General features: G+C 41.1%; 1 protein-coding gene across 1 annotated transcript in view; it reads left to right on the forward strand.

Moving 5' to 3' along the window:
- Window positions 1-23969, forward strand: part of HEPHL1 (hephaestin like 1) — a 92511-nt gene that overhangs the window by 14497 nt on the left and 54045 nt on the right. The window contains exons 2-4 of the mRNA XM_027532024.1: window positions 10514-10758; window positions 18061-18273; window positions 18877-19056. Coding sequence (XP_027387825.1) covers window positions 10514-10758; window positions 18061-18273; window positions 18877-19056 — 638 coding nt within the window. The remainder of the gene's footprint in view (window positions 1-10513; window positions 10759-18060; window positions 18274-18876; window positions 19057-23969) is intronic.

Below are 23969 nucleotides of genomic sequence, written 5' to 3' on the forward strand. Positions count from 1 at the left end.
GTAAATATAATATACAACCCTTCCACATGGGCATTCTAACGAGTGTACTCAAGCTAAACTGGAGGCTGCTTCCTATGGATGGCTCTTTGAAGTCGCCCACTTGCTTTGTTACTTGGGCCAGATTTGCATTTTCTAGAGCTCATGGGAGCTGGAGCTTCTGTCACAAATGCAAGATGTATTGTTAGGGGTGGTTTGCTGAATAGACATTGAAAAGACTTTCTCTTATTTCCACCCCTCTTTTACTTTTTCCACTGTAGATAGATCCTATGGATTTAAGTAGCTCCTATGGTTTCAAATAGCTACTGTGGTTTTTATGCCAAGCACTATTGTTGTTGTTGTTCAGTTGCTCAGTTGTATCAGACTCTTTGTGACGCCATGGACTAGCACACCAGGCTTCCTTGTCCTTCACTGTCTCCTGGAATTTGCTCAAACTCATGTCCATTGAGTTGATGATGCCATCCAATCATCCCATCCTCTGTCATCCCCTTCTTTTTCTGCCCTCAGTCTTTCCCAGCATCAGGGTCTTTTCCATTGAGTTGGCCCTTTGCATCAGTTGGCCAAAATATTGGAGCTTCAGCTTCAGCATCAGTCCTTCCAATGAATATTCAGGGTTGATTTCCTTTAGAATCAACTGGTTCAATCTCCTTGCAGTCCAAGGGACTCTCAAGAGTCTTCTCAAGCACCACAGTTCAAAAGCATCAAATGTTTAACACTTAGCCTTCTTTATGGTCCAGCTCTCACATCCATACATGACTACTGGAACAGACCATGGCTTTGATTATATGGACCTTGGAGTGACCACTGGCTGCTTAGGTTGTCAACTGAAAAAATACAATCTAAAAAAAATGCAATCTAAAAGTTAAGAATTATGTTTATTCAGTGGGAATTGTTAGGACTTTAAACCCAAGATATAGCATCTCAAGTGACCCTGAGAGAACTGTTTCCAAGAAGGTGGGTGGATGAGGAGTCAGACTACATAGAAGTTTGCAGCAAGGGTCAGGTAATTTGAATATCAAAAGATTATTGTTAATTAAGGAAAACCAGATATCTCAAATTATGGAATTTAGCACTCTTCTATGTATCAGAAGATGTATAAGTGTCTGGGCTCACTGAAATCATTCCTTTCATTTGCGTCTCAGCTGTCTGGGACCAGCAACCTGCTCTGTATCCTTGACTCGCTGCTCACTGCAGGGAGGAGCGGACATGGCCAGGCTGCCACTTTCTCACGTGCCCCACCCACCCCCCACCAGCTGCTCAGCACTTATGGGGGTGGGGGGCGGGATGGCTAATGGCTGCGGACAGATGACACTGTTCTTCCAGGTCTCAGAAATTTACATTTGAAAGGCTGAAATCACTGATGGTTGTGACATCCTTGTTTATTGATATGGCAGGAAATACTCCATTTCACAAGGTGATAAGACTGATACCCATCCAGGAATGTGCAACACAAGTCAATATATAACTCACTGCTGAAATACGCAGTATATGCACTTCCCATCCCTCTGATATCCTCACCTTCTGTCTGGGTGGCTCTGCAGACAACTCACAGTGAGGAACTCTTGCTCAGCAGACATTTGCACATGGATATATACCCCACTCCAGTACTCTTGCCTGGAAAATCCCATGGACTGAGGAGCCTGGTAGGCTGCAGTCCACGGGGTCGCTACAGTCGGACACGACTGAGCGACTTCACTTTCACTTTTCACTTTCATGCATTGGAGAAGGAAATGGCAACCCACTCTAGTGTTCTTGCCTGGAGAATCCCAGGGATGGGAAGTTTGGTGGGCTGCCGTCTATGGGGTCGCACAGAGTTGGACACGACTGAAGCAACGCAGCAGCAGCATATGTACGTGTGCATGTATGCCCACACTACGAACCCAGAGCAGAGAAGTGAGGAGGGGCAGAGGTGCGTCTCTCCCTGCAAAGCCTGCAAGCTCCTACGAATAACTCATTATAACTTTTTACCCATCAAGCTGAGCTTAGAGCGGACACCAGAAATTCTGAATCTAACCCTTGCTCAGATGTTGGCTTACTTGGTGACCAGTATAAAGCCAGGCAACTCCGCCTGCTCCAGGACCAGTTAGTGAGGATGACTCAGTTCTCCTCTACCCTTCCTCCTCCTTCTCCTTCTGAGCAGCCTCCCCAGTTAGGATTTATGCTCAGTTTCTAGTTAACAGAAGCCCCCGAAACACTGGCTTAAGTGTATTTACTGACTTACACAAAAGAGATCCAGAGGTTGGCAATCGTTAGGGTCCCAGGTTCTTTTGGCTTTCCACTTGACTTACCCTCTTCTTCAGTCTCTCAGGAAGGCTGCCAAAGATCCATTGTTCATGTCTTCATTTTAGGCATGGATAATGGGAAATCAAAGGACAGAAAGCGTCTCTACCAGCTGAGTTCAGAGATGCACCAAGGAATGATATGTGTTCACATCTTTTTGGCTAGAACTGTGTCACATGACCATCCAAGTTGCAAGTGAAGCTGAGAAACACAAGAGCCTCTATAATAGAGCCCCACTATCAGGCATCCAGACTTTTGATCCCATTCCCTTGCACAGGGAAATGTAGGCTTTGGCCCTACGGACCAGCAGAGGTGAACGCTTGCAGCTGGGCAGGCACATGTAGGCTCAGTGGAGGAGGAAGACCAAGTGTGCACAGATCAAAGTGTTCCCAAGACCTGAGTCCTGAGGCTGAGAGAGTGGACTTAGACTTGTCAGTCCAGAGGCTGAGCAGGTGTTGTGCTCCCGGATCAGGATGCTAAGTCTTCCCTGCAGGGAAGGAGAGCTCATCCTCACAGCACACTTCATGGTGCCAGCTGGGTTTTCAGAGGTAGAAGTCACATAGGAGGAAAGTTTGACCCCTCAGTAGCCAAACAGGCTGTACTCTCTTGTCTAAATAAAATGTAGGCTTGTTTTTATTATGAAAGTAAGTACACTGGTACAAAGTAAAACATTCCCACAGTAGGGAAGAGGGTGAGTAAAAGTAAACGCTTTAAAATTTTTTGTTGGAGTATAGTAGCTTTACAATGCTGTGTTAATTTCTGCTGTACAGCAAAGTAAATCAGCTATATGTATACATATGTCCCCCCCTTTTAGATTTTCTTCCCTTTAGGTCACCATAGAGTATTGAGTAGAGTTCCCTGTTCTATAGAGTAAGTCCTCATTAGTTACCATCCTTATGGCAGAAAGTGAAGAGGAACTAAAAAGCTTCTTGATGAAAGTGAAAGTGGAGAGTGGAAAAGTTGGCTTAAGCTCAACATTCAGAAAACAAAGATCATGGCATCCGGTCCCATCATTTCATGGGAAATAGATGGGGAAACAGTGGAAACAGTGTCAGACTTTATTTTTTGGGCTCCAAAATCACTGCAGATGGTGACTGCAGCCATGAAATTAAAAGACACTTACTCCTTGGGAGGAAAGTTATGACCAACCTAGATAGCATATTCAAAAGCAGAGACATTACTTTGCCAACAAAGGTCCATCTAGTCAAGGCTATGGTTTTTCCTGTGGTCATGTATGGATGTGAGAGTTGGACTGTGAAAAAGGCTGAGCGCCGAAGAATTGATGCTTTTGAACTGTGGTGTTGGAGAAGACTCTTGAGAGTCCCTTGGACTGCAAGGAGATCCAACCAGTCCATTCTAAAGGAGATCAACCCTGGGATTTCTTTGGAGGGAACGATATTGAAGGTGAAACTCCAGTACTTTGGCCACCTCATGCGAAGAGTCAACTCATTGGAAAAGACTCTGATGCTGGGGGTATTGGGGGCAGGAGGAGAAGGGGATGACAGAGGATGAGATGGCTGGATGGCATCACTGACTCGATGGACGTGAGTCTGAGTGAACTCCGGGAGTTGGTGATGAACAGGGATGCCTGGCGTGCTGCGATTCATGGGGTCACGAAGAGTCAGACACGACTGAGACTGAACTGAACTGAACTGAACTGAAGTTAACTATTTTATACATAATAATGTAAATATGTCAATCCCAATTTCCCAATTCATCCCACCATCCCTTTCCCTCCTTGATGTGCATATGTTTGCTCTCTACTTCTGCGTCTGTATTTCTGCTTTGCAAATAGGTTCATCTGTACAATTTTTTTTAGATTCCACATATGTGTGGTAATATAAAATATTTGTTTTTCTCTTTCTGATTTGCTTCACTCTGTATGACAGTCTCTAGGTCCATCCACATCTCTGCAAATGGCTCGATTTCATTCATTTTCATAGTTTAGTAATATTCCATTGTATGTATGAGTTACATCTTAATTTTAAAAAGTAGCATGGAGAAATAAATGGAAATACATAGAATTAAATGTAAAAAAGTAAAGTTCTCTTCCCTTCTTGCTCCTGTCTGTGGCCTCAGTCCCAAGTCCCAGAAGCTACACTTTATGGTTTCCCTGGCCACTTTTCAAATGTTTTCTTTGCATATGTGTGTATATACACTGTTTTAAAAATACACAAACAGCATACTTTACACACTTTACATGCTGAAATTTGCTTTTACCATTTAGTATTTGATAATCACACCATCCTTCTACCTGTTAAAACATCTAATTCTTATGTATGGCTAAGTGGTATGTGGGTGTGTATGCTGCTGCTAAGTCGCTTCAGTCGTGTCTGACTCTGTGCGACCCCATAGATGGCAGCCCACCAGGCTCCGCCGTCCCGGGATTCTCCAGGCAAGAACACTGGAGTGGGTTGCCATTTCCTTCTCCAGTGCATGAAAGTGAAAAGTGAAAGGGAAGTAGCTCAGTCATGTTCGACTCTTAGCGACCCCATGGACTGCAGCCCACCAGGCTCCTCCGTCCATGGGATTTTCCAGGCAAGAGTACTGGAGTGGGGTGCCATTGCAGTTGCTAAATCATATCCAACTCTTTACGACCCCTTGGACTGCAGCCTGCTAGGCTTCTCTGTCCATGGGATTTCCCAGGCAAGAATACTGGAGTGGGTTGCAGTTTCTTCCTCCAGGGAATCTTCCCAGCTCAGGGATTGAACCTGTGTCTCCTGCATTGCAGGCTGATTCTTTACCACTGAGCCACCTGGGAAACCAAGTGGTATGCTGCTGCTGCTGCTAAGTCGGTTCAGTCGTGTCCGACTCTGTGCGACCCCACAGATGGCAGCCCACCAGGCTCCGCCATCCCTGGGATTCTCCAGGCAAGAACACTGGAGTGGGTTGCCATTTCCTTCTCCAATGCGTGAAAGTGAAAGTGAAGTCGTTCAGTCATGTTGGACGCAGCAACCCCATGGACTGCAGCCTACCAGGCTTCTCCATCCATGGGATTTTCAGGCAAGAGTACTGGAGTGGGTTGCCATTGCCTTCTCTGAAGTGGTATGACTGTGCCATAATTTATTTACCCAGTTATTATTATATTTACCCAGTTATTATTATTATTTATTCAGTCAGCAGCTGAAGAAATATTGATATGTCAAGGCTTTTGATATGAAAATCATTGTTATAATTCTCCAGTCCTTTTGTCAGGATTCCTGTCTCATTGGCTCCATTATCTGGATTGGAAGTTGAAGCTGGCATCTGGGTGAGAGAGAGCTTTGCTTCCTCTGGCAGGACTGGCCCTATGATTTCTGGAGTGCTGGCCTTTCTCAGGTCAGGCTCACCTCCGGCTTTTCTTTGGGGGGCCTGAACCCTTGGCTTTCTCCTTTGTCATAGGAACCTCCCCCCATACTGACTCTACAACAAGGGCAGGGAAGGTTGGCACATGTGGGTGCCTGGGAAGGCTAGTAATCTGGTCCTCTGGGCAGATAAACAATATTAGGCTCTTTCAACTGATACTTGCTAAAACATTTATTCAACTCGAATTTGAAGGAAAGGCTGAGTACTGAAGTGTGTACATAGAGTACATAGATCTCTGCTTGCATCATCCTGAAAAGTCTACGGGATGGGCAAAACTACTATTCACACTAGAGATTGCTGGGATCTTTGCCAAAGGGACTGCTTGGGAGCTTGGATTTGAGCCACTTGTATCTGATCATTTGTTGATCTCTTCAAGAAAATGAACATGAAGCCTTGAAAATACCTGTTATTTAACCTTTTGGCCTATAGTTTTTCAGTTCAGTTCAGTGCAATTGCTCAGTCATGTCTGACTCTTTGCGATTCCATGGACTGCAGCATGCCAGGCCTCCCTGTCCATCACCAACTCCTGGGGTTTACTCCAACTCATGTCCATTGAGTCGGTGATGCCACCCAACCATCTCATCCTCTGTCATCCCCTTCTCCTCCTGCCTTCAGTCTTTCCCAGTATCAGGGTCTTTTCAAATGAGTCAGCTCTTCACATCAGGTGGCCGAAGTATTGGAGTTTCAGCTTCAGTATCAGTCCTTCCAATGAATATTCAGGACTGATTTCCTTTAGGATGGACCGATTGGATCTCCTTGCAGTCCAAGGGACTCTCAAGAGTCTTCTCCAACACCACAGTTCAAAAGCATCAATTCTTCAGAGCTCAGCTTTCTTTATAGTCCAACTCTCACATCCATACATGACTACTGGAAAAGTAGTGTTTAATTAAGTGCTAATCTTAATGAGGTTAACAGAAATCCATTAGCTAATACAGAGACTATCAGACCTGCTATGGATCCATCTACCAAGAAATTCTAGGGAGATTCCTGATAGTTCAGTATTTAGGACTTGGCCCTTTTACTGTTTTGGCCTGGGCTCAATCCCTGTTTGGAGAACTAAGATCCTGGAAGTCTCACAGTGTGCAGCCAAAAAAAAAAAAAAAGAGAGAGAGAGAGTTATCTACTTGAATAGGACCCAGAAAGAGGGAAGAAGAGAGGAGAAGAATTGGGGAAAGATGATGTAGAAGTAAAGAGAGACAGTGAATCTTCTCCAGTTGGCTAAAGAAAGAACCAGATCCGACAAGGCAAGCAAAAGCCATATTCAGGCCACTGGGAGAGGGTGTTTCAGCCAAGCTGTGGTCAGATACCAAGGAATAAAATCCTGCAAATCAAGCATGAAGGTAAATAGTCTCTGTCAGCCAGGCAGGCCTGGTATTCAGAGGTGCAAGCTCAGAAAATTTGCTCAAGTGAGCAGAAGCAGGTGGGTGAAATCAGATGAAGAGAAGTTAGATATGGGAAAATTGTCTTCCTGAAACAAAGATATATGGTCAGATTTCCCTGCTCAAGAATCTTCAATGACTGTTAATTATAGATATAATTATATCCTGGGCTTCCCAGGTGGTGCTAGTGGTAAAGAACCCGCCTTCCGATGTAGGAGACTCAGGTTTGATCCCTGGGTTGGGAAGATCCCCTGGAGGAGGAAATGGCTACCCACTCCAGTGTTCTAGCCTGGAAAATCCTGTGGACAAAGGAGCATGGTGGGGTACAGTCCATGGGGCCATGACGAGTTGGACATGAATAAAAGTGAATGGAAGATACAGTAAATGAGAAAGAGAAAAGTGAAAAGTTATATCATGATGAAAGCAAGTTGGAGTTGATTAGAGAGAAGAAGCAAATAGCAAAATTTAAGAGATGAGAGGAACGTACAAGTCCCCAGCAGATTCTCTCCTTGGGCTGGCCATATGGTTGCCAAAAGCTCTAGACTCACGTTCCCAGTTCTGAGTACACAAAATGCTATCCTTCACAAGTTCCTAGATTTCCTTGGATTTAACCAACCAGCCATGCTATGGCTGTCCCTGAACCAATCACTGTGGTCCAGGGTGGCTTGGTTGGTTGGAATTGTCCAAGTGTGGACCATGAGCCATCCCTCCACCAGTGACAGAGTGTTCCACCAACGATGTGGTTGGTGTGCTGATCGGTTAGGTTGAGTCACTTTTTCCATTGCGGGAGGTGGATGCACATAGAATGAGAATGCGGAAGGCTTGCCCTTAGACCAAAGAATGTGGTGTGGGTGCTAAGTTGGCAAAGTGTCTGCCATATCAGCTCTTTCCACCTTCTTTGCTTGCGTAACTTGTCTCTGCTCTTTGAGACCATATTTAGGCCCAACTTCATCTAGGAAACCTCACCTGATACATTTTATGCCCCAGATTAGATGCCTGTGTTCTCATAATGTTACTGAAGCAAACATGGATCCACTTACCCAGTGCGTAGCAAAGCATGTTTACCGATACCAGGCTGTGGTGAAGGAGAGTACAGCATTTGTTGCAAGGCACTCAATGTGGGGCCAAGCAAAGATAACAGGCAGCTCGTGCTCAAAATACCCAAATGCCCCAGTGGTTTTCAGGGAGGGTTTTTTAAAGTGAGATCGAGGGTATGTGATCAGTTCATGTGATCCTTCTGACTGACTGGTGGTGAGGTGATGGTGGTGTTTGGGAGTCAACACCATCAACCTGTTTCCTACTCATCTGGGGTTGACATGCTGGTGGTCAGCACATAGTTAACTTTTTCCTCTTGGTGCAGGATTTAGTATCTGCAAAACAACTCAAGGTTATGATGCAGAATATTGTCTGTAGCTCTTGAGGAGGAACTAAAGGCCTTTGACTTTGTTTTACAGCTAAACTATTATTTTGTCTTGTCTTTGTTTCTGCATTTTCTCACTTCTCTGGTTAAACTTGCTCTTTGGATCTTGGGGAATACCTAGGAGACTAAAACTTTTCTACAAACAAGAGGCAGGGGACACCAGGGATCTGTCACTGGGAAGGCCCCACAAGGTCCTGCTTGGTTTCAATAACTCTTCTTTCTAGAATGAGAGCTCCTTCAAGTCTTTGCCCTTTTTCTCGAGTACAGGGCTTGAGATACTCACAGTCTGTTGAGTGACTGAGAGGGAATGCATACACACAGGCAGGAGTGTGTGCGACAGTGGGACTTGCCTCTCATCACCTGATTAGACACAGCTACACTGGGATGGCTGTACCCAGGAGTTTTGTTCAAGCAGAAGCTAGTACTTCTGGGATTGGAGTCCCACACTAAGCACATAGACTGAGAGTGAGGAAGGGGGTTCCACCCCCAGGAGAAGATGGTATGGCCACCTCCAAAGTAGTGTCATTAGCACTGCTATTGTCTCAGGCTCTCAGACTCTGGGACTGAGTCTCCCTTTTACTCTGGGGTTCCAGGAGGGTATCTGGACACTTCACGTCCTAGAATCTTATTTTTTTCACATCCATCTCTTTTCTGTTGCACCACACCCTCCTGGTCTCCAAACAGCCTCCCTGCCCCCCATCTTTGGTATTCTCTTTGCCTGACTCCTTTAAAACTTACACACCACTGCAATAATACTTATTGCACCATCCTTAAATACTGATTATCATGTCACCCATTTTATGAGAAACCTCAGTGAGTCTTCAGAGCTTCCAGGATAAATTCTAAATTCTTCAACCTATGATAACCATATGATAAATTACTGCTCACTCCTCACCATCCACCCCTACTGCTGCTGCTGCTAAGTTGCTTCAGTCGTGTCCGAGTCTGTGCGACCCCATAGACGGCAGCCCACCAGGCTCCCCCATCCCTGGGATTCTCCAGGCAAGAACACTGGAGTGGGTTGTCATTTCCTTCTCCAATGCATGAAAGTGAAAAGTGAAAGTGAAGTCTCTCAGTCATGTCCGACTCTTCTCGACCCCATGGACTACAGCCTGCCAGGCTCCTCTGTCCATGGGATTTTCCAGGCAAGAGTGCTGGAGTGGGGTGCCATCGCCTTCTCCGATTCACCCCTGAGCCCCAGCTTATAAACCACTCTCCCCCAGATCACCCATACTTCTTCCTCCTTGTTGCTCAAGCTCCACCCCTGCTTAGTATCTTCAAGTTTTCCATTTTTTTACCCAATCTTACTTCTCCTTAATCTCTGCATTTTTCATGAGGTGTTTCTGACCTCTTTGATCCACAGCAATCTTTTCCTTCTGTGAATAAATATATCCCTAGAAAAATGGAGCCTATATCCATTGCATCAACCAGTCAGTTGGCACTTAATCATAAATTTCTCTGTGCAGTTACTTAATTTTTTCAATATTGGATCATAAACTCTTACTTAGAATGCAGTAAGTGCATCAGATCAGATCAGATCAGTCGCTCAGTTGTGTCCGACTCTTTGAGATCCCATGAATCGCAGCACGCCAGGCCTCCCTGTCCAACACCAACTCCCGGAGTTCACTCAGACTCACGTCCATCGAGTCAGTGATGCCATCCAGCCATCTCATCCTCTGTCGTCCCCTTCTCCTCTTGTCCCCAATCCCTCCCAGCATCAGTCTTTTCCAATGAGTCAACTCTTAGCATGAGGTGGCCAAAGTACTGGAGTTTCAGCTTTAGCATAGTGTTAAATGAAAAAGTGAATGGGATTGTATTGAATGAAAAGGGGCAAATGGACAGCAAATATCTTGGTTCTGTTTTAGTTTGGTTGTGAATACTATTTGTGCCTTTCAGCTTGTCACTTAACTCTTGGCCTCCATTTCCTCTCTAATAAATTGAGGATAATCTTACCAACTCTACAGAGGCTGAAGTGCTATGGTGAACACCAAATGAGAAATCATACTTGTAAGCACTTGATGAACTATTAAGGTAAGCTATTAGGATTTCTCTTTTAGCTTTAATTGTAAAATATTTTCCTTCTTACTTTCAGGCTTGCAACCTTATATCTGGAAAGAGGGCCCAACAGAATAGGAAGTCTTTACAAAAAGGCTGTTTACAGACACTACACAGATGAGACCTATTCCAAGGAGATCCCCAAGCCTCCCTGGCTTGGATTCTTGGGTCCCATCTTGAAGGCTGAAGTGGGTGATGTGATTGTCATCCATTTAAAGAACTTTGCGTCCCGCCCTTACTCCTTGCATCCACATGGCGTTTTCTACAACAAGGACTCAGAAGGTAAATATCAATCATATTATAGGTGTCTTGTCTCTCCTTCCTAAGTAAGGCAATTGTCAGCTATGGTGAGCAGGATTCTAAAAGCACAGTGGTAACATGTGTTCTTTTAACTTCTCCCTGCCTCCTCCTCACCCCACCTGCCTCTGTCCCTACCTTTTTCCTCTTCTTCCTTTTTCTTTCCCTTATTTCCTCCCTCCCTCCTTTCTTCCTCTATGTTGCTACAGGGGTAGGTGCTGAGGTCCCTTGGCACGTGCTCCAGCACAGCTCCGAGGCACACTAACCTTCCTTGTCAATCAGTCATGACTGGGTCTCACACTGGATAAAGACCAGCATGCGTGATGGGTTCCCATGTCCTGTCCAGTAACAGCCTCGGCTGTGGAGAGAGTGTCACAGTGCTCGTGGGCCTCAACTTCCCTGCTTAAAGCTACTGTCTGTGGTGCTTCCTTTCTGAAGCTGCCCTGTCTTCTTGTTTGCACTTCAAGAGTTTCAATAGTGCAATTCCCTGAGTTCTCCCTAAGGTTAAAAAAAAGTATAAGGGCACTCTTGGACTTTTGAAATGGGAACCATTTCTCAATCTTCAGAAGTATTTTTCTCATCCCTCACTGCATTCTTGCTCGTGATCAGATGGAACGGGTTAAATGGTACTAAACGTGCTACACCCTGACTCTGAGGAATATGCCGGGAACAGTAACCTTACCTTGGATGCAGTTCACTTTATCATAAAGGGAAGCTTCTGGATTGTGGTGAATGTCCTAAGGCAGCCAGACTGGCTTGGCAGTTGCCACGACCAGGTCTGTCTAAGTAGCCAGAGCAGGCACCACTGATGAAGGACACGAGATGCGGAGCCCCCTTTGTTCTTGGCCATTTTCCTCCGCCTGAAGTGCAGCAAAGCTCCTGGTCACTGATCTGGTTAGTTCTGAATAGTTGAAAGTGAGCACAAAAAATTCTTTACCTTCATGGACCTTCCACTGGGTGCCCACCAGATATCAGAGACTGACTCTAGGTATTGGGAAAAAGATAAATGAATCATAGGCTATAGTAGAAAATCAATGACTATAACTATAAAGGTTTATTTCAAGGTTCTCAATACCATTCTACTGATTCTATCTGCTTATCCTTTCACCAATGCTGTGTTATTTTGCTTACTATAAATTTATAGTAAGTTTTGAAATTGGTAAGTATAAGATCTCCAACCTTGCTTTTTAAAAAAAGACTTTTAAGCTTTTCTAGGTTCTTTGCATTTTCATATCAATAAATATCAGATCAGCTTGTTAATTTTTACCAAAAAAGTTAATTGATTTTGATGAGGGTTGCATTGAGTCTATTGATCAGTTGGGGAAAAACTGTTGTCTGCATTGAAAGATGAATTACCATCTGGGAAATATTGACTCTTCCAATCTGAGCATAAAATTTAGATCATAAATGTCTCTAAACAATGTCTTAGATTTTAGCGCACAAGATTTGCATTCTTTTGCTCAATTTATTCAGAATTAGTATTTTATTCTTTCTGATACTATTATATATGGAATAGTATTCTTAATTTCATTTTTGGTTGTTGCTAGTGTAAATAAATACACTTGGTTTTTATATGTTTATCTTGAATCCTATTATCTCGTTAAACTTGCTTTTTAATAGATGCTTAAAGGGTTCCTTGGAATTTTCTAAATACTGAATCATGCCACTATGAATAAACAGAGTTTTATTTCTTCCTTACCAATTGGTAAACCTTTAATTTTTTCTTTTGCCTTATTGCACTGGCTAGAACCTTCAGGACAATATTTAATAATAGTGGTGAGAGCAGACATTCTTGCCTTGTTCTCATTAGGAAGAAAGCATGTTGTCTCCCTCCCGTTAAGCAAGAGGCTAGCCATGGATTTTTCTTAGATATACTTTATCAGGTTAAGGAAATTCCCATCTACTCCTAGACTGTTAAAAGTTTTTAACTTGATAAGCACTAGATTTTGTTTGTTTTCTGCCTCTTTTGAGACGAGGGTGTAGTTTTTGTCCTTTATTTTATTAATATATTTTATTACCTTAGTTTATTTTTGAATGTTAAACCAACTTTGCAGTCATAGGATAAATTCCATTTGGACATGGTATGTAATTCTTTTTCTATGTTGCTGGGGTTTGCTAATATTTTGTTAGACTTTTTTGGTGTACACTTATGAGGAATACTGGTCTATAGTTTTCCTTTCTTATGGTATTTTTAATCTGGTTTTGGTGTCAAGGTACTGTTTGCTTCACAGGGTGAATTTGGAACTATTCCTTTCTCTATTCCCTGAAAGATTCTGTAATGGACTGGTATCATTTCTTCTCAGTATTTCATAGAATTTATAAGTGAAACCATCTGAGCCTGGGTTTTGTTTGAGGGGAGAATCTTAATTGTGAAACAGTTTCTTTGTGTATTAGGTCTATTCCAATTCTTTATTTATTCTTAAGTCAGTTTTAGTAATTTGTTTCTCTCCAGAAATTTTTCAGTTTTATCTAAGTTGTCTAATATTTTGGCATAAAATTATTTGTAATAGTCCCTTTATAGTCTTTTTAATTTCTGTAAGTCTCTAAAATGACACCCCATTTTTCATTCCTGGTTTTGGCAACTGGGGCCCTCTCTCTTTCTTGGCAGTCTATATAAAGTTTTCTCAATTTTGTTGATCTTTTTCAAGGAACTAACTAACTTCTGGATTCATCTATTTTACAGTTTTCTATTTCCTCCTTCACTGATTTCTGCTCCAAAATTTATGTGTGTGTGTTAGTTGCTCAGACATGTCCGACCCTTTGGTTGTAGCCTACCAAGCTCCTCTGTCCATGGAATTCTCCAGGGAAGAACTGGAGTGGATAGTCATTCCCATCTGTAGACCACTTTCGATGCTGTGTGATTTTCATCTTGTGCTTCCCACGTGGCGCTAGTGGTAAAGAACTTGCCTGCCAGTGCAGGAGACATTAGAGACTCGGGTTCAATCCCTTGGTTGGGAAGATCCAGGGAGGAGGGCATGGCAACGCACTCCAGTATTCTTGCCTGGAGAATTTCATGGACACAAGAGCCTGGTGGGCTACAGTCCATAGGGTCTCAAAGAGTCGAACTGAAGTGATTTAGAATGCACGCCCACAGTTTTCCTCTACATCAGGGATTGGCAACCTATGGTCCACGGGACATGTTTTTATATAGCCCATGAGTTAAGAATGCTTTATATATATATGAAATTGGGGGAAAAACTAAGATTTTGAGACAGAAATCTGCAAAGCCTAAAGTATTTATACTCAGACTCTTCACAGGAAATGTTTTCTGAACCCAGCTGTATATGAATATACTATCGTTTACTTTTCTATTACATTCTTGATAGGTATTTGAGTGCTCTGCTGTTTTTTGACTCCTGAGAAATACTGCTGTGAACATTCTTACATGCTTTCTGCTCCAGTTGCATATGCTTCTCTAAGAAACATATCTAAGAGTGAAAATATACATACCTACGTTCAAATTTAGTAGATAACTCTGGTTTTCCAAAGTGGTTGTACCAATTATATTCTTAACAGCAGTGTATGAAAATTCCAGTTGCTGTACATTCCCAACAACACTGAATACTACCAACTTTAGAAATTTTTGCCTATTTGTTAGGTCCGTAGTGCTATATCATTGTCATTGTAATCTAGGGTTTCTCTATAATGAAATTTATTAAATTAAGTATTTTTTTTTTCTAAATACTGATCCCATACCAATACCTTTACTATTTTCCTATGGGATTTTCTGGTTTTTTTGTCACTTAGTTGACAGAGTACTTTATTTTGAATATGAATCCTTTCATCAGTTATGTATGTCGTGAATATGTGACTTGCTTTTTCATTCTTTTAAGGTATCTTTTAATGAACAGAACTTCTTAACTTTCTTTTTTGTTTGTTTTCTTTTTAAAATTAATTTATTTATTATAATTGGAGGCTAATTACTTTACAATATTGTAGTGGTTTTTGCCATGGCTGATACATGAATCAGCCATGGGTATACATGTGTCTCCCATCCTGAACCCCCCTCCCACTTCCCTCCCCATCCCATCCCTCAGGGTTGTCCCAGTGCACTGGCTTTGAGTGCCCTGCTTTCATGCATCAAACTTGGACTGGTGATCTATTTCACATATGATAATTGAAATCATATTTCAATTGAAATAATTGAATACATGTTTCAATGCTATTCTCTCAAATCATTCCACCCTCACCTTCTCCCACAGAGTCCAAAAGTCTGTTCTTTATATCTGTGTCTCTTTTGCTGTCTCAAATATAGGGTCATCATTACCATCTTTCTAAATTCCATATATACGCGTTAATATACTGTATTGGTGTTTTTCTTTCTGACTTACTTCACTTTGTATAATAAGCTTCAGTTTCATCCACCTCATTAGAACTGACTTAAATGCATTCTTTTTAATAGCTGAGTAATATTCCACTGGGTATATATACCACAGCTTTCTTATCCATTCGTCTGCTGATGGACATCTAGGTTGTGTCCATGTCCTGGCTATTGTAAACAGTGCTGTGATGAATGTTGGGGTACACGTGTCTCTTTCAATTCTGGTTTCTTTGGTGTGTATGCCCAGCAGTGGGATTGCTAGGTCATACAGCAGTTCTATTTCCAGTGTTTTTTTTTTTTTAATTTAAATTTATTTATTTTAATTGGAGGCTAATTACTTTACAATATTGTATTGGTTCTGCCACACATCAACATGAATCTGCCATGGGCATACACGTGTTCCCCATCCTTAACCTCCCTCCCCATACCATCTTTCCAGGTCATCCCAGTGCACCAGCCCCAAGCAATTTCCAGTTTTTGAAGGAATCTCCACACTGTTCTCCATAGTGGCTGTACTAGTTTGCATTCCCACCAACAGTGTAAGAGGATTCCCTTTTCTCCACCCCCTTTCCAGCATTTATTGCTTGTAGATTTTTGGATAGCAGCCATTCTGATCGGCATGAGATGGTACCTCATTGTGGTTTTGATTTGCATTTCTCTGATAATGAGTGATGTTGAGCATCTTTTCATGTGTTTGTTAGCCATCTGTATGTCTTCTTTGGAGAAATGTCTGTTTAGTTCTTTGGCCCATTTTTTTGATTGGGTCATTTATTTTTCTGGAATTGAGCTGCAGGTGTTGCTTGTATATTTTTGAGATTAATTCTTTGTCCGTTGCTTCATTTGCTATTATTTTCTCCCATTCTGAAGGCTGTCTTTTCACCTTGCTTAAGTTTCCTTCATTGTGCAAAAGCTCATAAGTGTAATTGTGGTTAAAATTTATCAGTGCTTTCTTTAACAATCAGTACATTTTATAATTATTTTAAAAAGCTTCCTACTCTAAAACCATGAAGATATTCTCCCATTTTACCTTCTTAAAGCTTTACAGTTTTGCCTTTTACCTTAAGGACTTGAATACGCCTGGAATTGGCTTCTATTTAACCTGTTGTTGTTGCTGTTGTTCAGTCACTAAGTAGTGTCTGACTCTCGTGACCCCATGAACTGCAGCATGCCAGTATTCCCTGTTCTTCACTATCTCCCGGATCTTGCTCAGACTCATGTCCATTGAGTCGGTCATGCCATCCACCATCTCATCCTCCATCGTCCCCTTCTCCTCTTGCCTTCAGTCTTTCCCAGCATCAGGATCTTTTCCAATGAGTCAGCTCTTCACATCAGGTGGACAAAGTATTGGAGCTTCAGCTTTAGCATCAGTCCTTCCAGTGAATATTCAGGGTTGATTTCCATTAGAATGGACTGGTTTGATCTCTTTGCCGTCCAAGGGACTCTCAAGAATCTTCTCCAGCACCACAGTTTGAAAGCATCAGTTCCTCAATGCTCAGCCTTCTTTATCGTCCAACTCTCACTTGTGTACATAATGACTGAAAAAAAACATTGCTTTGACTAGATGGACCTTTGTGGGAAAAATGATGACTCTGCTTTTTAATACGCTGTCCAGGTTTGTCATAGCTTTCCTTCCAAGGAGCTGATGTCTTTTAATTTCATGGCTACAGTCACTGTCTACAGTGATTTTGGAGCCCAAGAAAAGAAAATCTGCCACTATTTCCATTTTTTCCCCATCTGTTTGCCGTAAAGTGATGAGCACAAATGCCATGACGTTAGTTTTTTGAAAATTGAGTTTTAAGCCAAGTGTTTTACTTTTGTCTTTCACTTTCATTAGAGGTTCTTTAGTTCCTCTTTGCTTTCTGCCATTAGGGTGGTGTCATCTGCATATCTGAGGCTGTTGATATTTCTCCTGGCAATCTTGATTCCAGCTTGTGCTTCATCCAGCCCAGCCTTTGACTTGATATTCTCTGCACAAATACACAAGGTGACAATATACAGCCTTGATGTACTCCTTTCCCCATTTTGAATCAGTCCATTGATCAGTGTAATGTTCTAACTGTTGCTTCTTGGCCCACACACAGGTTTCTCAGGAGACAGGTAAATTTGATATTCGCATCTCTTTAAGAATTTTCTTCAGTTTGTTGTGATCCCCACAGTCAAGTCAAAGGCTTTCATGTAGTCAATGAAGCAGAAGTAGATGTTTTTCTGGAATTCCCTTGCTTTCTCTATGATTTAATTTATGTTGGCAATTTGATCTCTGGTTCTTCTGCCTTTTCTAAGCCCAGCTTGTACATCTAGAAGCTCTCAGTTCACATACTGCTTAAGCCTAGCTTGAAGAATTTTGAGCACAATCTTACTAACATGTGAAATGAGCACAATTGTCTGTTACTGTGAATATTCTTTGGTATTGCTCTTCTTCGGGATTAGAATGAAAACCAGTCTTTTCCAGACTTGTAGCCATTGCTGAGTTTTCAAATTTGCTGGCGTATTGAGTGCAGCACTTTAATTAACAGCATCATCTTTTAGGATTTTAAATAGCTCAGTTAGAATTCTATAACCTCCACTAGCTTCGTTTGCAGTAATGTTTCCTGAGGCCCACTTGACTTCATAGACCAAGATGTCTGGCTCTAGGTGACCACACCATTGTGGTTATCTAAGTCATTAAGATCTTTTTGGTATAATTCTTCTGTGTATTCTTGCATACCTTTTCTTAATCTTCACTTAAAAATTTACTAAGTATCTGACTCTGCAGGACACAATATACAGTGCCTCATATAGTTCTTACATCTCTGTGGGGTGGATTCCAGATTTCTTGGTAGAAAAACAAGGCAGTGAGAATTTAAGTAATAAGTCTTAAATCCCGTAGCAAATAAATTTTAGCTGATACATGTTTGATTTCAAAGCTCTAGCTCTTTCCACTATAATGTGCGATCTCTGTGTTTTAACTGTTTCATTTTTCTTGAAAGGAGCCCTGTATCCAGATGGAACATCTGGAAGGAACAAGGATGATGACATGGTTCCTCCTGGCAAAAACTATACCTACGTCTGGCCAGTGAGAGAAGAATATGCTCCTGCCCCAGCAGATGCAAACTGCCTGACTTGGGTGTACCATTCACATATTGATGCCCCTAAGGACATCTGTTCTGGGCTAATTGGCCCACTGCTGGTATGCAAAGAAGGTAAGATGCCTAGAAACATCTTCCCAAGTGTGCTGAAAAGTGAATATAGTCTTCAGGTCTTGTCTTGCCCACCCGCCTTGCATCACACAAAGTGTGTCTCTTCTTCCTAACTTTCTGTAAGAGTAAAGAAATTCTCCTAACATAGAAGATCCATAGCAGGGACAATAACTCAGACTTCTGCCTAAAACCATCATCGCATTCTGAAACCTATATGCAAAAACTACACACGGACACCACACACAGGAAAGTGTAAAATGTACTCAAATAACCAGGGATGCTTTGCTTTATTATTTCACCCACATAATCACCTTGCTACTTTGTACTCTATTAACTGATTTAATATATCTATTTTTATCAATAAAGTATATCTTTTAAGGATAGCCAGGTTTCCAAGTCTGTGGTTGTGAGAATTTCTGTTTCATGACTTTTACATGGTTCTGTCATTTCCATCAAAGCCCTTCACTGCTTTTATGTTGTGGGTTACTCTTGTAGACATAGGTCTTTAAAAATCTTCACATTTATCCGATACTATTGACAGAAAGAAAAGCTCATCTTGGTTTAGTTCATTTTGAACTTTTCCTACTCCTTTAATGTTCCTGATAGGTATCCTGCACAGCTATTCAGGAACAAGGACTGATGTAGACCAGGAGTTTGTTATAATGTTTACTCTTGTGGATGAGAATCAAAGCTGGTACCTCGATGAAAATATCAGACAATTCTGCACTGATCCTGATTCAGTTGACAAAAAAGATGCTGTTTTCCAGAGAAGTAATAAAATGCATGGTGAGTGTCTCCCATGTTATCAAGTACATACCAACTGTCTTTTGTGTATCTGGCACTACAAGGGATACAAAACACACAGAAATAGCAAACCGAGCTTTCCAAGATTTATAACTTAGTGATGAGAATAATAAGAAAGTGATGAAACATAATACCAGTCAGAATCTAAAGCAAAGAAAGAGAACAAAGAAGAAGAAAGGAACAGAGAGGAGACGAAAGAACGGAGAGCAATGAACAAAATGGTAATAAGCACACACTTATCAGCAATTAAACGTAAATAGACTACATTCTCAAATCAAAAGACACAGAGGGACTAAATAGATTAAACAGCAACAACAACCAAGCCAAGACCTATCTATTACATTACCTACAGGAGACACACTTTAATTTTAAGGACACATATAGATGGACACTGAATGGATAGAAAAAACTATCCCATGCAAATAGAAACCAAAATAAAGGTGGAGTAGCTACACTTATATCAGACTTTCAATTGACTTTAAAACAAAGGCTATAATAGGATACCAAGAATGGTGTACATAATTATAAAGTGGTAAATTCAACAAGAATAGATAACATTTAAAATATTCATGCACCCAATATAGGAGAACTTATATATATATATAAAGCAAATATTAACAGGCATAAAGGGCAAAACAGACAGCAATACATAATGGCAAAGTACTTTCATACCCTACTTATATCAATGTAGGTGTCCAGAAAGAAAATCAATTAAGAAATACTGGTGTTAAACAACATGTTAGATCAGATGGACTTAACAGATATTTATAGAACATTCCATCCAAAACCAATAGGATACTCATCGTTCTCAAGAGCACATGGAACATTTTTTAAGACAGATCATATGTTAGGCCACTGCTACTGCTAAGTCACTTCAGTCGTGTCTGACTCTGTGTGACACCATAGATGGCAGCCCACCAGGCTCCCCCGTCCCTGGGATTTTCCAGGCAAGAGTACTGGAGTGGGGTGCCATTGCCTTATCCGTGTTAGGCCACAGATAAGTCTTAATACACTTAAGAGAACTGAAATCACATCAAGCATCTTTTCTGACCACAATGGGCTAGAAATTAATTATATGAATAAAACTAGAAAATTTACAAACATGTGGAATTAAACAGCATGTTACTGAACAGTCAATAGGTTGAATAAGAACTCTAAAAAGAAATTTTTAAAAAGCTTGAAACAAATGAAAATGGAAATGTAATATATAAAATTTTATGGGATACAGCAAAAAGAATTCTAAGGGGGAAGTTCATATTAATAAATGCCTATCTCAGAAAACAAGAAAAGTTTCAAGTAAGCAAGCTAACTTTACACCTAAAAAACTAGAAAAAGAACAAATTGGGCCAAAAATTACTAGAAGAAAGGAAATAAAGAAAATTAGAGCAGAAAGCAATGGCACTCCACTCCAGTACTCTTGCCTGGAAAATCCCATGGATGGAGGAGCCTGGTAGGCTGCAGTCCATGGGGTCGCTAAGAGTCGGGCACGACTGAGTGACTTCACTTTCACTTTTCACTTTCATGCATTGGAGAAGGAAATGGCAACCCACTCCAGTATTCTTGCCTGGAGAATCCCAGGGACAGAAGAGCCTAGTGGGCTGCCGTCTATGGGGTCGCACAGAGTCGGACACGACTGAAGTGACTTAGCAGCAGCAGCAGAGCAGAAAGGGCAAAACAAAAATGAAATAGACACTAAAATATTTAATTAGACTCACTAAGAAAAAAGAGAAAGAACTCAAATAAACAAAATCAGAAATGAAAGATGAGAAACACAAAGGATCATAAGAAATTACCATGAACAAATATATGCCAACATGTTGGATAACCTATAAGAAATGCATAAGTTCCTAGAAACATACAGCCCACCAAGACTGAATCATGATGGAATAGACTCTTAACAGACTGATTAATAGAAAGTAGTAATCAGTAATCAAAAACCTTCCAAGTAACAAAGGTCCAGGAACAGATGGCTTCTTTAGTTAATTCCATCAAGCATTCAAAGAAGAATTAATACCAATTCTTCTCAGAATCTTCCAAAAAACAGAAGAGGGAGAAACTCTTCCAAACATGTTTTATGAAACCAGCATTGTGTTGATACCGAAACCAAACAAGGATGCCACACAAAAATAGAAAAAATACAGGCTAATATTCCTGATGAACATAGATGTAAAAATTCTCGACAAAATATCAGCAAGCCAGATTCAGCGATACATTAAAAGTTTCATAACCATGATTAAGTGAGATTTATTCCAAGTATGAAAGGATAATTCAGCTTCCACAAATCCATTAAAGTTGTATGCCACAATAATAAAATTAAGCATATAAATATATGATTATCACAATAGACATAGAAAAAGTATCTGACAAAATTCAACACCTATTTAGGATAAAAACCCTTAACAGAGTATAAATGGAACACACCTTAACATAATAAAGACCATATATGACAAGCACACAGCTAAGGTTATACTCAATGGCAAAAGCTGAAAGCTAATCCTCTAAGGTCAGGAACAAGGGAAGGATGCACACTCTTGCCACTTTGATTCAACATGGTGTTGGAAGTCCTAGCCAGAGCAGTTAGGCAAGGAAAAGAAATAAAAATCATCCAAATCTGAAACAAAGAAGTAACTGTTTCTATTTGCAGATGACATATTACATATAGAAAAGCTAAAGACTCCAGTAAATTAGAGGGATATAAAATCAATACACAAAAATCTGTTGCATTTCTTTACATTAATAATGAATTATCTGAAAGAGAAGTTAAGAAAGCAGTCTCATTTACAATTTCATCAAAAGGAATAAAATATCTAGGAATAAATTTAACCAAAGAGGTGAAAACCCCATATATTGAAAACTATGATATTGATAAAAAAATTTAAGAAGACACAAATAAATGGAAAGATATTTTGTGTCCATGGGTTAGATGAATTAATATTGTTAAAATACTCATTGTTAAAATATTCAAGGCAGTCTACAGACACAGTGAAATCCCTATTTCAATCTCAATGGTATATCATTTTTACAAAAATAGAAAAAACAATCTAAAATTTGTATGGAACCACTAAAGACCCTGAATAGCCAAAACAATCTTGAAAAAGAACAAAGCTAGAGGCATCATGCTCCTTGATTTTATTACAAAACTATACTAATTCAAACATCTATTTCTGCTCTATTGACTATGCCAAAGCCTTTGACTATGTGGATCACAATAAATTGTGGAAAATTCTTAAAGAGATGGGAATACCAGACCACCTGACCTGCCTCTTGAGAAATCTGTGTGCAGGTCAGGAAGTAACATTTAGAACTGGACATGGAACAACAGACTGGTTCCAAATAGGAAAAGTAGTACGTCAAGGCTGTATATTGTCACCCTGCTTATTTAACTTATATGCAGAGTACATCATGAGAAACGATGGGCTGGAGGAAGCACAAGCTGGAATCAAGAGTACTGGGAGAAATATCAATAACCTCAGATATGCAGATGACACCACCCTTATGGCAGAAAGTGAAGAGGAACTAAAGAGCCTCTTGATGAAAGTGAAAGAGGAGAGTGAAAAAGTTGGCTTAAAACTTAACATTTGGAAAACAAAGATCATGGCATCTGGTCCCATCACTTCATGGGAAATAGATGGGGAAACACTGGAAACAGTGGTTGACTTTATTTTTCTAGGCTCCCAAATCACTGCAGATGGTGATTGCAGCCATGAAATTAAAAGACGCTTACTCCTTGGAAGGAAAGTTATGACCAACCTAGACAGCATATTAAAAACAGAGACATTACTTTGTCAAAAAAGGTCCATCTAGTCAAGGCTATCGGAGAAGGCAATGGCACCCCACTCCAGTACTCTTGCCTGGAAAATCCCATGGACGGAGGAGCCTGGTAGGCTGCAGTTCATGGGGTCTCGAAGAGTCGGACACGACTGAGAGACTTCACTTTCACTTTTCACTTTCATGCATTGGAGAAGGAAATGGCAACCCACTCCAGTGTTCTTGCCTGGAGAATCCCAGGGACGGGGGAGCCTGGTGGGCTGCCGTCCATTGGGTCGCATAGAGTCGGACATGACTGAAGCGACTTAGCAGCAGCAGCAGCAGTCAAGGCTATGGTTTTTCCAGTGGTCATGTATGGATGTGAGATTTGGACTATAAAGAAAGCTGAGGGCTGAAGAATTGATGCTTTTGAACTGTGGTGTTGGAGAAGACTCTTGAGAGTCCCTTAGACTGCAAGGAGATCCAACCAGTCCATCCTAAAGGAAATCAGTCCTGAATATTCATTGGAAGGACTGATGCTGAAGCTGAATGCGAAGGGCTGATGGAAAGAGCTGATGCGAAGAGCTGACTCATTTGAAAAGACCCTGATATTGGGAAAGATTGAGGGCAGGAGGAGAAGGGGATGACAGAGGATGAGATGGTTGGATGGCATCACCGACTCGATGGACATGGGTTTGGGTGGACTCTGGGAGTTAGTGATGGACAGGGAGGCCTGGCATGCTGCGGTTCATGGGGTTGCAAAGAGTCGAACGTGACTGAGCGACTGAACCGAACTAAACTGATACTAATTCGATACTGGCATAAAAACAGACACAGAGATCAATGGAACAGAATAGAGAGCCATGAAATAAGCCTGTGCAAGTATATATAGGAGGAAAAGGACAGTCTCTTCAATAAATGGTGTTGGGAAAATTGAACAGCCACAGGCAAAAGAGTGAAACTGGACCACTATCTTACATATATGCAAAAATTAACTCAAGTTGGATTAAAGACTTGAAAGTAAGATCTGAAAGTATAGAACTCCTATAAGAAAACATAGGTGGTAAGCTGCTTGACATAGGTCTTGGTAGTGATTTTTTTGAATCTGACACCAAAGCAAAAGCAATAAAACCAAAAATAAACAAGTA

Source organism: Bos indicus x Bos taurus, chromosome 29 (assembly GCF_003369695.1).
Source record: "Bos indicus x Bos taurus breed Angus x Brahman F1 hybrid chromosome 29, Bos_hybrid_MaternalHap_v2.0, whole genome shotgun sequence".
In the NCBI taxonomy this organism is placed as follows: Eukaryota; Metazoa; Chordata; class Mammalia; order Artiodactyla; family Bovidae; genus Bos; species Bos indicus x Bos taurus.